Source organism: Tubulanus polymorphus, chromosome 7, assembly GCF_964204645.1.
Source record: "Tubulanus polymorphus chromosome 7, tnTubPoly1.2, whole genome shotgun sequence".
In the NCBI taxonomy this organism is placed as follows: Eukaryota; Metazoa; Nemertea; class Palaeonemertea; order Tubulaniformes; family Tubulanidae; genus Tubulanus; species Tubulanus polymorphus.
Genome location: NC_134031.1, coordinates 13,704,404 through 13,717,760, shown reverse-complemented (window position 1 = coordinate 13,717,760; position 13,357 = coordinate 13,704,404). Strand labels below are relative to the sequence as shown.

The following is a 13,357-nucleotide window of genomic DNA, read 5'->3' as shown; positions in this document are numbered from 1 at the left end:
ATATTGGTCCACGGAAAAGCGAAGAGAACGAAGAATGGGGTCTGCCGGTCAGCCGTTAGACGAGAATCTGCAGAGACTGAGTTCCAGTCGGGTGCTGGCACTGTCGCCGATTTCTTCCCTCCCCTCCTTAAGCATTAATCGCCTTAATCATGGGGCATTACCCGTCCTATTCCACGAGAAGTATTATCGATCGACGATCGATCCCTCTAGTATTAAAATACGGACATTAGGTATTATTCTAACGAGTTTCCACATCATTGTGATGCTGGGACTGGGGCACAGCGAGGACTATTCCTCTCTGTCTCCCAGTCGCTCGAAATACCTCACGCTTGAGTTCTAATTCGAGTTAGATGATAATCGGGCAGCTAAGCCGTTTGACTTTAGTAATGCGCCGGCGGGACCTAACCGTTTCGGCTATATCCGCCTCGCGTTTCAACCATTTATGCAATGCATCGTTGTAGAGTCGAATTTTATTCGGGGTCGCCTAGGCCTCGTTGCATTTATTTCCGCGGGCGATTTCGCGTGCGGTCCTTAGTATTTTTCTTAAAACTGAGTTGAGAGAGAAGGGTGAGGGAATATCATTTTTGACGGTATTTTATTTCGTTGGGTCACTTGACCCCCCTTGAGTTTCGGAATTTGTCGGGTGACGATCAACCATGCTGCCAGTGGTAGTCCAGGTCGAAACCAAGTCTCCCCTTGATGTCTTACTGCCTAAGAGGACCAGAGATGAGTGTCCCGAAGAAAGAAGGGCGGACCAGGGAACTGATCAGTCCCTGCGTCGGACCACCAGTGAAGGCGAATTCCAACCAAGATGAAGAATCCCTGTAGTGGTAGTTCAAGAGGAGGCATTATCGAGTCGGTCCTTGGCCGGGTTCAGATATTGGGATCTGCTCATCGTCACCGACATTTCCGCTTCGGACTCAAGCCTTTTAATTATTTGACTCTCATAGTTCAAACCCCCCCTTTTTCTCTCTCTCTCTCTCATTTTTGGGTGTGAGCCTAATCGCGCCTTCGTACAATATTATATCCGTGGAACATGATTAGTTCTACGAGCCGTCGTTATGCCTAAGGACCAGTTTATAAATGTTATAAACGTCCCTTGTTCCTGGGGATTTCCGAGAGTACACATATTTTATTACGAGTATTGGGAGATTGCTTTGATCTTGAGTGACGAGCAACACCCTGTTCTTTTAATCCGTTGTTGAGCTGAATAAACATGGCAATCGTTAATTTTTCACGAATAACGGTCTTATGTCTTATTTTGAGTGGATATCTGAGTCTGAGTCAGTTCGACCTGTTTCGGGAACAACCTTGGAATGAGGACGCGCTACCATGGAAACGAAAGGATTCCGAGTTGTTGATGATCGCCTTCAAGTTAAGGACGATTGGACCCGAAGACCCACCTAGAATCGATAGGAGGCACGACGTGTAGAGGGGATCCCCGACGAAGTTATTTGGCCCGGCCCGTGCGTTAGGGAGGCCAAGCTGTAGACCAGTACTGAGCGGCGGTATATTGTCTGGCGCAGCCGTTGTGAGAAAATCTGGCCCGGAGAGCCAGTCGGTTACTGTGCCAAAACAGGTCTCATCCATTAATGAATAGACATTAACCTAATTGTGGTCTGATGCCAGCGCCGCTCTAGGTGCCGTGAAGGTTGAAAATGACACCCTCTAGCGGTTCCTTGTTTGATGCGGTTCCTCGAATGCTACCCCGACGTCGCCGGAAACACCGACAGAATAAACTCACAGGGGTTTGGCGATGGGCTTGGATTTTATTTCCGGGTTGTTGATAATCTCGCGAGAATATCCGCTATAAAGTTTCGATAAACAATTGGTCGTTAAGAATCATTATCAGACGGTCAAAGTGATTTTATATAGTAAAGCGTGACGACCGTCTGATAATGATTCTTACCGACCAATTGTTTATCGAAACTTTATAGCGGATAAATAAACAATATAAACACAAGGTATTTCCGTGATATTTTGAATTTATTCGCAGTTCATATTTAGCGCCATTCTCGCGAGATTATCAACAACCCGGAAATAAAATCCAAGCCCATCGCCAAACCCTGTGAATAAACTATATTGACTTGTATTAATTCAAGTCGTGTCCGTTGCGAAGGCCGTGAAAATGACGTCACTGGAAACCAGGAATTCCCCGGATCTGACATTTCCTGTCATAAAATGGGCATAAAATGGAGTTCTTTAATTTGATTTTTTTCTGACGAGGTGAACGAATAGAGGTTGTGCGAATAAGAAGAAATTGCGAAAGGCCTAAGCCTATATGGGTTCATCTCCTAGTTGTGAATCAGCTGACAAAGGTATGTGAATTGGAGCTGGAGTAACTTAGTCAGTAACCTGTCTGTGGTTTAGTTTCACAATCGGATATTTTCACAAACCACAGTCAGGAATGGGAAGGTCATTTTTGTATGAAATCTTCGTCAGCCAATTTGACTGACGAGTAATTTGCCTGGCATTTCATTGTCTCTTAAGATATCCGTCTATTTTTTGTTGTAATCGACGCACAACAGATTCGTAGTTTGTCTGATACCTATAACACCTCACCTGACGATCTTAATTCATGTGCAAATCGGCCGTAAAGTGAGAGTAAATTTCCGTCGGGTCAACAGCTGCCATTTTGAAAATTACTGGAGGTGCTGGCACCTGTGGACTGAGGCGAGGACAACAGCACAATCTAACGAAGCGAAACGACGAAATTGAAAAAAATTAAGAAATCAACACTTATTCACATTTTTCTTTTACCAGAATTTATTATTTCATTATTTATTATGGAAAACACGAAGATTTGAAATATAAGTTGGAAAACCATCAAAAATAAAAATTGTCGTTTCGTCTCGGAAGTTTTATATAAATCCTTGTAGGTCCCCTTGTCTTATCATGCCACATGTGCAATACAGAGAAATGGCGGCCAATGGCGAAATTGGTGGAGAAATTAATTAATTTCTCAAAATAATGTTGATTAACCACTCGAAACATACATAAAATTGGATTATTTCGAAAGGTACCTGTGTTAGTTTGTGAATTAAGCCATTAATTGTGGACTGAAGTGAATAGAAAGTATACTTTTGAAGTGTTACTTTTTTCAACCGTGTTTTGGTCCTTGTCATCCCTAACGTTGGTATAAGCCCATCCGATTATAAAAAGCTTACCACCAACGATTAGGTAACTAACTAGAGGTAACTTTGGTAGCTATATCCATAAAAAATTCAAATAGCTCCAATCTTACTGAAAAGGCTTGTTGGAATAGGGAGGGCTCAAATAACAATATGCTTTTTAAATTTTTGAATTATCTTCAGTAGTTTTATAGATATCGCAAATTGAAGTTTGAAAATTTGAGCGAAAAGTGCCTTCATGTTTCAATAGTCTAATAAATAGAAAAAAACTGTGATCTAAGAAGGCAATATTTCATGTAAACAAACTTCAAAATCTCTTAAACTAAAAGAGATAGACTAGAAATTTAAAGAGCAACACACTCATAGCACTTTCAGGTGACAGTTGACAGACCCAAAATTTTTATCTGATTCCAAATGCCTATGGTTTCCATGGCTCCTATTGCAAATTGATTTAAATATACCAATTTTATATATTATTTGCTAAATGAATTTTAGTTAAGAAAAGCAGAAAATTAGGCTTGGCCTAGCTCAAAACGCTGAAATTTGAAATATATTCATGATATCATAATAAAATCAATCAGTTTAGAAACATAAACCAAGCAATAGTAATAATACTACTAATAATAACTAAATGATAATCCATTTGTTTTGTTTTGAGCTAAATTTCAACAATATTTTATATATATTTCAATTTTCTGCTTTTGGAAAATCCCTTCGGGAGCCTCATTGTCCCATCACGCGCCTCTATTTTTGCCCGTCACAAGCCTCAATTCATCCCATTAGACGCCTCCCTCTTTCAACAGCCGCTTTACTGACGGGAGCTTAGTGGCGATCCGCGCGCAAAAAATTTTTTTTGCCGATCATTTCGCTAAATCTGTCCTAATATTCAGAAATATAGTGATGAATAATTATGAATCGGAAAATAAATACAATAATTCACCGCTAGACCGATGAATAATTGTTGAATATTGATCTCATCACGAGCAGCGCGGCGCGTTGTCATTCAATAACAAGTGCCGGCGGCCATTTTGTATCGCTCGCTTCAATGCAAAACTTAGACATCGACTTTTCCGGCAGCGATCGCTCAGCCCCGACACGAAATAAAATCATGCGGTCTTCAGTATTTGAATTTTAAGATCCTAAACCTGATTCCTGATGATTCGTCGCTTATTCCAGGTCCTAAGCTGACGAATTTTGCTCTTGAAAATGGGTATATTTCGATTTCTTCGACTAAAATGCGGATTTATACACTAAACCAACCCCCAAGTGATAAAGATCGATCTTATTGGTTGATTCCAATAGATTTTAGCTCATTTGCATTTATAGACAGGTTTTATGAATGATTTTACTACGCGATGTCAAAACGAGTAGGCCTAGTAAAAACGCGCATCACACTTTTCCTAATCAATAATGGTCGTCACAATCAATAGTGGCGCCCCGTGCGGACATGAACATACCTAACTTTGGCCTGCTCTGCTCCACCAACCCACCACAGGGACCTGACAAAAAAAAATTTTGACCCCAGTATCCTAGGTACTATATATAAAAAGACAAGGGAGCCAACTCTCCGTCAGATCGGTCAATAGGTATGTCACTTCAACAGTTCGTAACTTCGTTATTGATAATCCAATCCGCTTCAAGTATAGATTATTCTTAACGATAACGAATTTCTGCATTAGACTGTGTGGTTTGAGAAAGATTTGAGTGCCTTTGAGATTGTTAAATCGTTCGATTAATCCGAAAAAATCGGCCAAATCCGTCTGTACCGCACCAGCCTGGAAGTAAATATGACCATGATTTTTTAAAACAAATGGCGCTTTCGACCAGAAATTCTGAACCGATTTTTACAAACGAGGACTTTTTGGAAAGATTGGACCCTGAACTTACTTCTGAATATCGTTATTTACGTTTTTATTGATAATCCTGTTCATAGGGAATATAAAACAGGGCCGAGATTGAAAAACGGCTCCTCATTACCGCAGTCGCGGCATGGTGGCGCCAGCTGATGAGTACCACACTCAATGATATAACGCGATGTTTTCTAATCACATTTTTGCGCATTTTAAGAATAACTACAACGCGCAACAAATATTCTTAGATTAATTACATAAATGTAAGATATTTTGTCTAATTTCCGATGTAATTCCGCGTCAAAAGTTTTTTAGGCCCTATTTGAATTCTCGATTTTCGTATTAAGCGCGGAGCTATGATTAATGGCCGCCGTGTCGCGATTTTGAAACCCGTTTTTGATCTCGGTCAAATTTTGCGTTCGCTACAGACAGGATTTTCATTTTAATCAGAAATAACGATATGCAGAGGTAAGATCCGAGTCTAAGCTTCCCAAAAAGTCCTCATTTGTAAAATTGGTTCAGAATTTCTGGTCGAAAGCGCCGTTTTTTTTAAAAGATCATGGTCATATTTACTTCCAGGCTGGTGCGGTACAAACGGATTTTGCCGATTTTTTCGGATTAATCGAACGATTTAACAATCTCAAAGGCACTTATACCAACATTAGGGATGACAAGGGCCAAAACACGCTTGAAAAAAGTAACACTTCAAAAATGTATTTTCTATTCACTTCAGTCCACAATTAATGACTAAAATCACAAACTAACACACGTACCTTTTGAAATAATCCAATTCTATGTATGTTTCGAGCGATTAATCAACATTATTTTGAGAAATTAATTAATTTCTCCACCAATTTCACTATTGGCCGCCATTTCTCTGTATTGGATACATGTGGCATGATACACTAGGTGACCTACAAGGATTTATATAAAACTTTCAAAACGAAACGACAATTTTATTTTTGATGGTTTTCCTACTTATATTTCAAATCTACGTGTTTTCCATTATAACTAATGAAGAAATACATTCTGGTTGAAGAAAAATGTAAATAAGTGTTGATTTCTTAATTTTTTTTCAATTTCGTCATTTCGTTTCATTAGTTAGTGTTGTGGTCCTGGCCTCATTCCACAGGTGCCACAGGTGCACCCTCTACACATTTTCAAAATGGCCGCCGTTGAATCGACGGAAATTTACTCTCACTTTACGGCCGATTTGCACATGGATTAAGATCGTCAGGTGAGGTGTTATAGGTATCAAACAAACTACAAATCTGATACCATTAAACATTCTTTACTATCCAGGAATATCCAAATTAGGAACAGTTTAACACTCATACACTGGATAAACTTTGATACTCACAAGAGCAAGCTTTCACCTACATTCTGTAGGCATCGTCAGGCTTAATGTGACGTCATCAGATGTTGTTGATGTGACGTCACAGCCGGATCTCGTCAGCTGGTCTGTGAAGGCTCCCGCGCGCCATCTGCTGTTCGGCCCTCTTTACTAGTGTCCCTATAGACAAAGCTCTAGTGATAATTCGCCAAAGATTAGAGGCAGATGATACTCTTTTTGAACGTTCACACATCGGTATAGATGACATTATTAAACTACTGAGCCTCTGTTTAAAATGTACATACTTCATGTTCCAAGGTCAGTACTACCTTCAAATCCACGGAGCAGCCATGGGCTCCCCAGTTTTACCAATCGTGTGTAATCTATATATGGAAGACTGAACAGAAAGCCATCGCCACTGCCCTCCATCCGCCACGTATATGGAAGAGGTATGTAGATGATACTTGCACAGTACTTAAGAAGTGTTTTTCTCAGTATTTCACTGACCATTTAAACAGCATTGATGATGATATTAAATGGACTACCGAGGGTGAGGTCGAGTTACAGGCTTCGTCACAAGCCGATCTAGAGATTTGCAGTGTAGAGAGGGCTCTAGCGTTTCTCGACACATATGCGGTCATCAATGAGGATGGGTCGATTTGTACTAAAGTATTCCGAAAAACCACACACACAGACCAATATCTAAATTTCAACAGCAACCACCCGTTAGAACACAAAAGGGGTGTAGTTAAAACCCTTCTACACAGGGCGGACACCATAGTTAGTGATGATAGTGACAGACAGTCGGAGAAACAACATATTAAGGAGGTTCTCTCATGGAATGATTACCCTAATTGGGTCTTCAACAAAGTCACCATGCTTCCGAAGCCCAAACCTGTAGTCAGAAATAAGCGAGACACCCAGGCTCCGCGTAAGAGATCGGTCGTAGTACCATATGTGAAGGGCATGTCTGAACAAATCAGACGGGTGATGAAAGACTACAACATTAGTGTGTATTTTAAACCGGTGAACACGTTACGCCAGTTATTAGTTAGACCGAAGGACCCGGTACCTAAAGAACGCATTACAGGACCGGTGTACCATGTTAAATGTGAATCTTGCGATGCGAGTTACGTTGGTGAAACTGAGCGCTCCTTGAGAGCCCGGTTTGGTGAACACCGTCGACCTAGCTCTATGACGTCAGAGGTATCCCAACACATCCATACTGACAATCCTGATCACTCTGTTGATAAAGGCAACACAGACATTTTGACGGTGGAACCCCGGTGGTTCGAACGAGGTGTTCAGGAGTCATTTTACATATACCTGAGACACCCTACGCTGAATAAAGACTTTGGGAGATTTGCTCTACCCCCTGTATGGAATAACATCCTTAAGGCAGCAGATGGCGCGCGGGAGCCTTCACAGACCATATGACGAGATCCGGCTGTGACGTCACATCAACAACATCTGATGACGTCACATTAAGCCTGACGATGCCTACAGAATGTAGGTGAAAGCTTGCTCTTGTGAGTATCAAAGTTTATCCAGTGTATGAGTGTTAAACTGTTCTTAATTTAAACTACAAATCTGTTGTGCGTTGATTACAACAAAAATTAGACGGATATCTTAAGAGACAATGAAATGCCAGGCAAATTACTCGTGAGTCAAATTGATAGTTAATCATTATTATTATAGATTATTATTTTTTGGTTTCCATGGTAACAGCAACAAAAATTGTGAAATATTGAGAAATATTGATATGATTTCAGGTGAAATTAATTTTTTCACAACATGTAGAATCAAACATGATTGTCAAGGCCTGTCAGTCTGGTCTATAGGCTCCTATTGTAAATTGATTCAAATATACCAATTATAAATATTATTATTTGCTAAATGAATTTTAGTAAAGAATAGCAGAAAATCAGGCTTGGCCTTGCCGAACTTTGACAGTAGTGCATTGTTGTGCATGCGCGCGACTTAACAATCCGACCACCAGTGACACTAGGCCGCGATACAGACAATTGTGTAAAATCTTACTCAATGACTATTTTTATTCAGTTTATCATACTTGTGTCGACAAAAAGTGATAGATAAACATCCTTTCTACACAATAAGCAAAAATTATTGATGATTGCTGATATTTTACATCGGAAGTATCAGCCAATTACCAAGGCGAAATAAGGAGCACAGCAAATCCCGGCCGCACATAACATGTAGGAAACGTTGTCTAGTCGTAAAAGGCTTTTCATCCACGGATTGTGAACATTTTCCATAAAAATATCTGATTCGACGTTCACGACAATTTCAAACATGAAATATTTTTATTTGGTTCACTCATTTCCATTTTTAGCTTAAAACCAGTGTAAGGGCTGAAAATATGTTTATAGATCCAATAATAATCGTTCGAATTTCGTGCGTCCCAACTGTTATTCTACGTTAGATTTTTATGTCGGGACTTGAACCCTATTGCATTTGAACGGTTCCTGGTGGTAGTAAACATCTACCAGGTGGTGCTCCGGTAGATTCTGTGAGAGAATTTATTTAAAAGCTTTAGATGAACTTTTAACAAATTTTTATGGTAAAACAAAAAGCAAAATGGCCCCGAAGTGGAGACCAACAGTCAGTGAAGTGAAAAGATGATAGTCAATTGAATTCCAACGGCGATAATGGATGGATTAAGGAGAGGAATAATCTGTTTATGAAGAAGGTATTGTTGATTACTTGATATGGTATAATTCTAATTCTTTTAGCTTTTGATTTAGTAGGTCTAGGGGGTACCATAGACCTAGTGACCTAGATACATATATATATGATTACCATTTAGGATTTTATTTGAAGTAAATAATGCAAATATTTTGTTTCTCAATCTTTTCATAGACTGATTCTGCTGAAGAAGAAAACATGAATGGCAGATTTCTTCATCATCATCTGTGCAGTTCGAGGTGCCCAGGGGCCACTCAGATTAAACTTTACCCCACTAATATGATATTGTCACGGTGGAGTTTCCATACCATATTTCTATGAAATATTTTGTTCAAATAAATTTTTTTTACTATCATAACAATGAAAACAAGTGTGGTTATTTATTTCCATCTGAAAATTGGTTCTATTTTGAGGATTACTATTTTTCCAGGCCTCAATTCCAGAAATTTTCCATGGTGATTTCAAATCCAAGATGGCCGACATTGATCACATGAACTCAACGCAACAATCTGAGCCAAGGAAAATTGTTTTTAATGTACATGGTATAAACTATGACAAGATAAAATCCCACTATTTACAGATTAAAAGAATTTAAAAACAAGAATTTATTTATTAAATCTAAAATATTTAAAAGACACGACGTTTCGATCTCACCCTAGAGATCATCGTCAGATCGAAACGTCGTGTCTTTTAAATATTTTAGATTTAATAAATAAATTCTTGTTTTTAAATTCTTTTAATCTGTAAATAGTGGGATTTTATCTTATTATCCGTTCACCACGTTTGAGTGTGGTCATCGTTCTATAATACTATGACGATTTTTGTGAAACTAGTGTTTCCAGTTAACTTACATTGGGCCCAGTTTCACAAAAAGGTTTATCTCTTAAATCAGTTTGATATCTTGGCTAATTTAGTTTACTTTAAATCGATTTGCAACCTGGGTCAACATTATGCTGGATATGTGGATAATAGGAGTCCATTTGTCAAAGCATCGAAGCAATACAGTCCAACTTGTTTATGTCTCAGATGGAGCGCATGGGGCAGGGCCGTCATTATATTGCTGACTTATCCAAATTACACTTACACAGCGCAACGTTTTTCAGTGTGTAAACTCCATCGTACTCGGCATTATAGGACATTGAGGAATTGAATTTTAGCCACCTGAGCCCTTGGCTTGATTCGAGCAAAAGACCTTAAATGACTTCACAGAATTTGATTATGAGTCTAGGATTTTCTAAATTTTTGAAGAATGCTTTCTCTGGTTTTGAGATCAATTAAATTTCACTCCTGAATACTAGTACATTAGTAAAATATTAGTCAAATAGATTCTTATTTTATTAAAAGAAAATCTACTGAACACAGATTTTGAAATGAATTATGTGTCGATTGATCCAGACGAAATAATTACAGCTAAATCAACTGACGATCAACAAGGTGGAGTTTTCATTTATCTTCGGATAATTTGTCTACCCCTGATGATACAAGCATTTTGGCGACATCTTTTGAAACCTCAACACTTTATCTGCGCCCTTCAATAAGTCAGCCACAGTCGATTTTCATGCCATCTGACCTCTCTCCACCTGTAATTAAGCAATCTATTGTAAGAATTACTCAATTATGTAATAATATAATAGAGGAGTGAAAGAAAGTATAATAAATATTTAAATCGTGTGTTTGTCGTGAAACATCTATTACTACTGTCTCGCAGAGCATAGACATCGACCGTTAAGCCATGTAGAATTGGTATTTTAAGGGCTATTCGGTTTACTCCAAAACAAGTCTCTGATAAACTTTTAAAAGCTTCATATCAAGGGTATATCGTAGGACTCTTGATGCTTGTGAATTATCATCCCATAATAACAATGAATCCAATTCTGAATGTACACTAGCACGACTGATTACTGATCCAAATATCTTAAACATGACATTAGAAAAAAACAATTAAACAAAACATCAAGTACTTACAGCATCTGAGACGCTTGATTTGAAACGTGCACTTGCACACTGTTGTTTAAAATATATTCCCACCAGCTGCAAGAATCGGCAAAGGAATTGAAGACCGTAGTGACCAGTTCATTCCACGATTAATAGCTGGAACGAAAGTAATCGAAATAAATAGTCGTATATATAAGTGTAAACCAGTCCCTTACTAACTACTAAGGCTCTACACACTACATTAAGGGCCTAAATCTATTCTAGGTGTATCCCCCAAAAAGCTAGGCATTAGGCTAGTAGGTAGCCAACAATGATCATTGCTTTGCCGAGTACTCATTTGCTATCATATGTACTCATATCATAGCACCACCCAGTGGAAAGGTAACCTTAGCTGCAGTTAGACCAAGAAATCATGTCTAACATTCCCTGGTTAGTGGATTCTCACTTTAAATTGCATAAACTCTGCTGTCATCAAGTGAACACGGAAGAAAAATTCCATTGGAAAATCCCTACCATTCCTGTCCATATTACGTTGATTTGAGCCAGAAATCTTCAGGAAATGTAGCCAACGTAAATCGATTTACTAATGAAATTAATCAATTGACTCATTTTAGGGATCATAGTTCATTAAAGTCCTAAAACTCGCCATAAATTTGCGATAGATTTAAGCTGAAAATGATTTCAACCATCCATCCATTTTGGCTGCATATTGTCCGCAGAAAATGACGGATCCGGACTACCGGTAATTGTAAGTCTGAATTCGCGATTTACGGTTGAGTTTGACGCTCGAGGTCATCCGGTAATTTGTAGGCTTTTCGAATGTACTTTTATCAATGGATGAAAATGCTTTGCATTATTCTTGTCGCTGTTTAGACCCGGTAATTACACGGGATTAATTCATAATAAATTACTATAAGCAAATTTGAAATGGCCAGGCCCTGAGTTATATTTCTGACAGAAATGAAATTACGTTAATAAGCTGTTAGTGGTTGAATCTGAGAGGAGTTACATTTTATGAAAAAATTTTGGCTGGAAAGTGGAAAATTTATAATAAATATAGCTGCAAAGCAGCGATAACGGGTTTTCTACACAGTCTTTGAATTATGTTCAATGGTTAACACAGTTTTATAAGAGGAAGCTCGACAAACAGTCAATGAGACCTTCTTGAAACCATGGACAACTGGACTTGATGTCCTATTTGACTCTGGAAAATCGATAAGGCGATAATTACTCTTTATGATTTTGACAAAGCATTTGATAAGGTACAACATCAGCCATTACTAAACAAGGCTATTAGGAAACAGTATCAATGATAGGTTGCCGAAATGGCTCAGCATTATCTCTGAACGAAAACTTGTAGCCGAAATCAACGGAACGCTTCATCTTGGATTAAGTCGGTCTAACTAGTGGAGTCACGCAAGGTAGTATCCTAAGTCGTCTTCTAATGTCCTGACAAATGACATACACAGTAATCCAAAATATACCAGACCGAGTAAATTTCCAAAACGACCTTAACACGCTGTTCGACCAAAAAACTTAATGATCCGACAAGAAAATCTTGTACGCTTTTTGTTTGAACCAAAACTTTTCTTCATTCTGAAAGCTTTGTTATTGTTGAAATGAAAAACTTTTTGTCCCGGCAAAAATATTTGGTTGAGCGAAAACAATTTTTTCGAACGAATGTTTGAATGCAAACAATTCTGTTCGGTTGAACGAAATACTTAATACTTTTGGTTCGGAGAAAAAACTTTTTACAATAAACTTGTTCGAACGAAAAACTTAATGTTCTGAAAAGAAAATTCTGATCAAATTCAAACGATTCTGTTCAATCGAACAATTGTTCGGACAAAAAACCTTTCGTTTGGACAAAAAAAAGTTTGTTCAACTTTGTTCTAACGTTTTTTTCGAATTGGTTCAATCGAACAGAATATTATTGGTTGGAACGAAATAAATTTTGTTCCGACAAAAGAATTTTCAAGCGAAAGGTCTTTTGAACGAAAAAAAAGATATTTCTGGGGCTCCGCAGTAACTTAAAGCCGGACGTAGGTCAGCCTTGTGACGCGATGCGATCCTCGCGTTGCATCGCAAGTTTCGGCGCAAGTCGGTTGCGATACGATTGTCAGCGACTGTGTGCGACTAGTTTCTGCCAGTCGCAAGAGCGCGTCGGTTGGTTGTGACAGTCGTGTCGCGTCGCAGAAAGTAGAACACGTGCGACTCCTTGTGACTGGCGTTGCTGAAAGTCGCAACCCGTCGCAAGGGAGCGTAGGTCGATGAGTCGTTGCAACACAATCGTCGCTGGCGGTCGCAGTGATAGGGGTCGCAGTGAATCACAAGCCGTCGCAAGGTCGACCTACGCCCTGCTTAAATCATAAGAAATTAATGAAATACCAGTTTCATTTATG

The 13,357-nt window shown here is 38.8% G+C and overlaps 2 protein-coding genes across 2 annotated transcripts in view; both read left to right on the top strand.

Annotated features, from left to right (window-relative positions):
• Positions 1 to 2,169: 2,169 nt before the first annotated feature.
• The window catches only part of LOC141908631 (E3 ubiquitin-protein ligase LRSAM1-like), a 65,273-nt gene continuing 54,085 nt past the window's right edge, over positions 2,170 to 13,357 (top strand). Inside the window, exon 1 of the mRNA XM_074798741.1 lies at positions 2,170 to 2,318. Within this exon, the coding sequence (XP_074654842.1) occupies positions 2,282 to 2,318 (37 nt within the window). The 5' untranslated portion in view covers positions 2,170 to 2,281. The remainder of the gene's footprint in view (positions 2,319 to 13,357) is intronic.
• LOC141908385 (uncharacterized) lies at positions 6,615 to 7,751 on the top strand (the record flags this gene model as incomplete). The annotated part of the gene is made up of 1 exon (XM_074798421.1): positions 6,615 to 7,751. A coding segment is annotated over one exon (1,137 nt), but the record flags the coding sequence as incomplete, so codon positions are not given.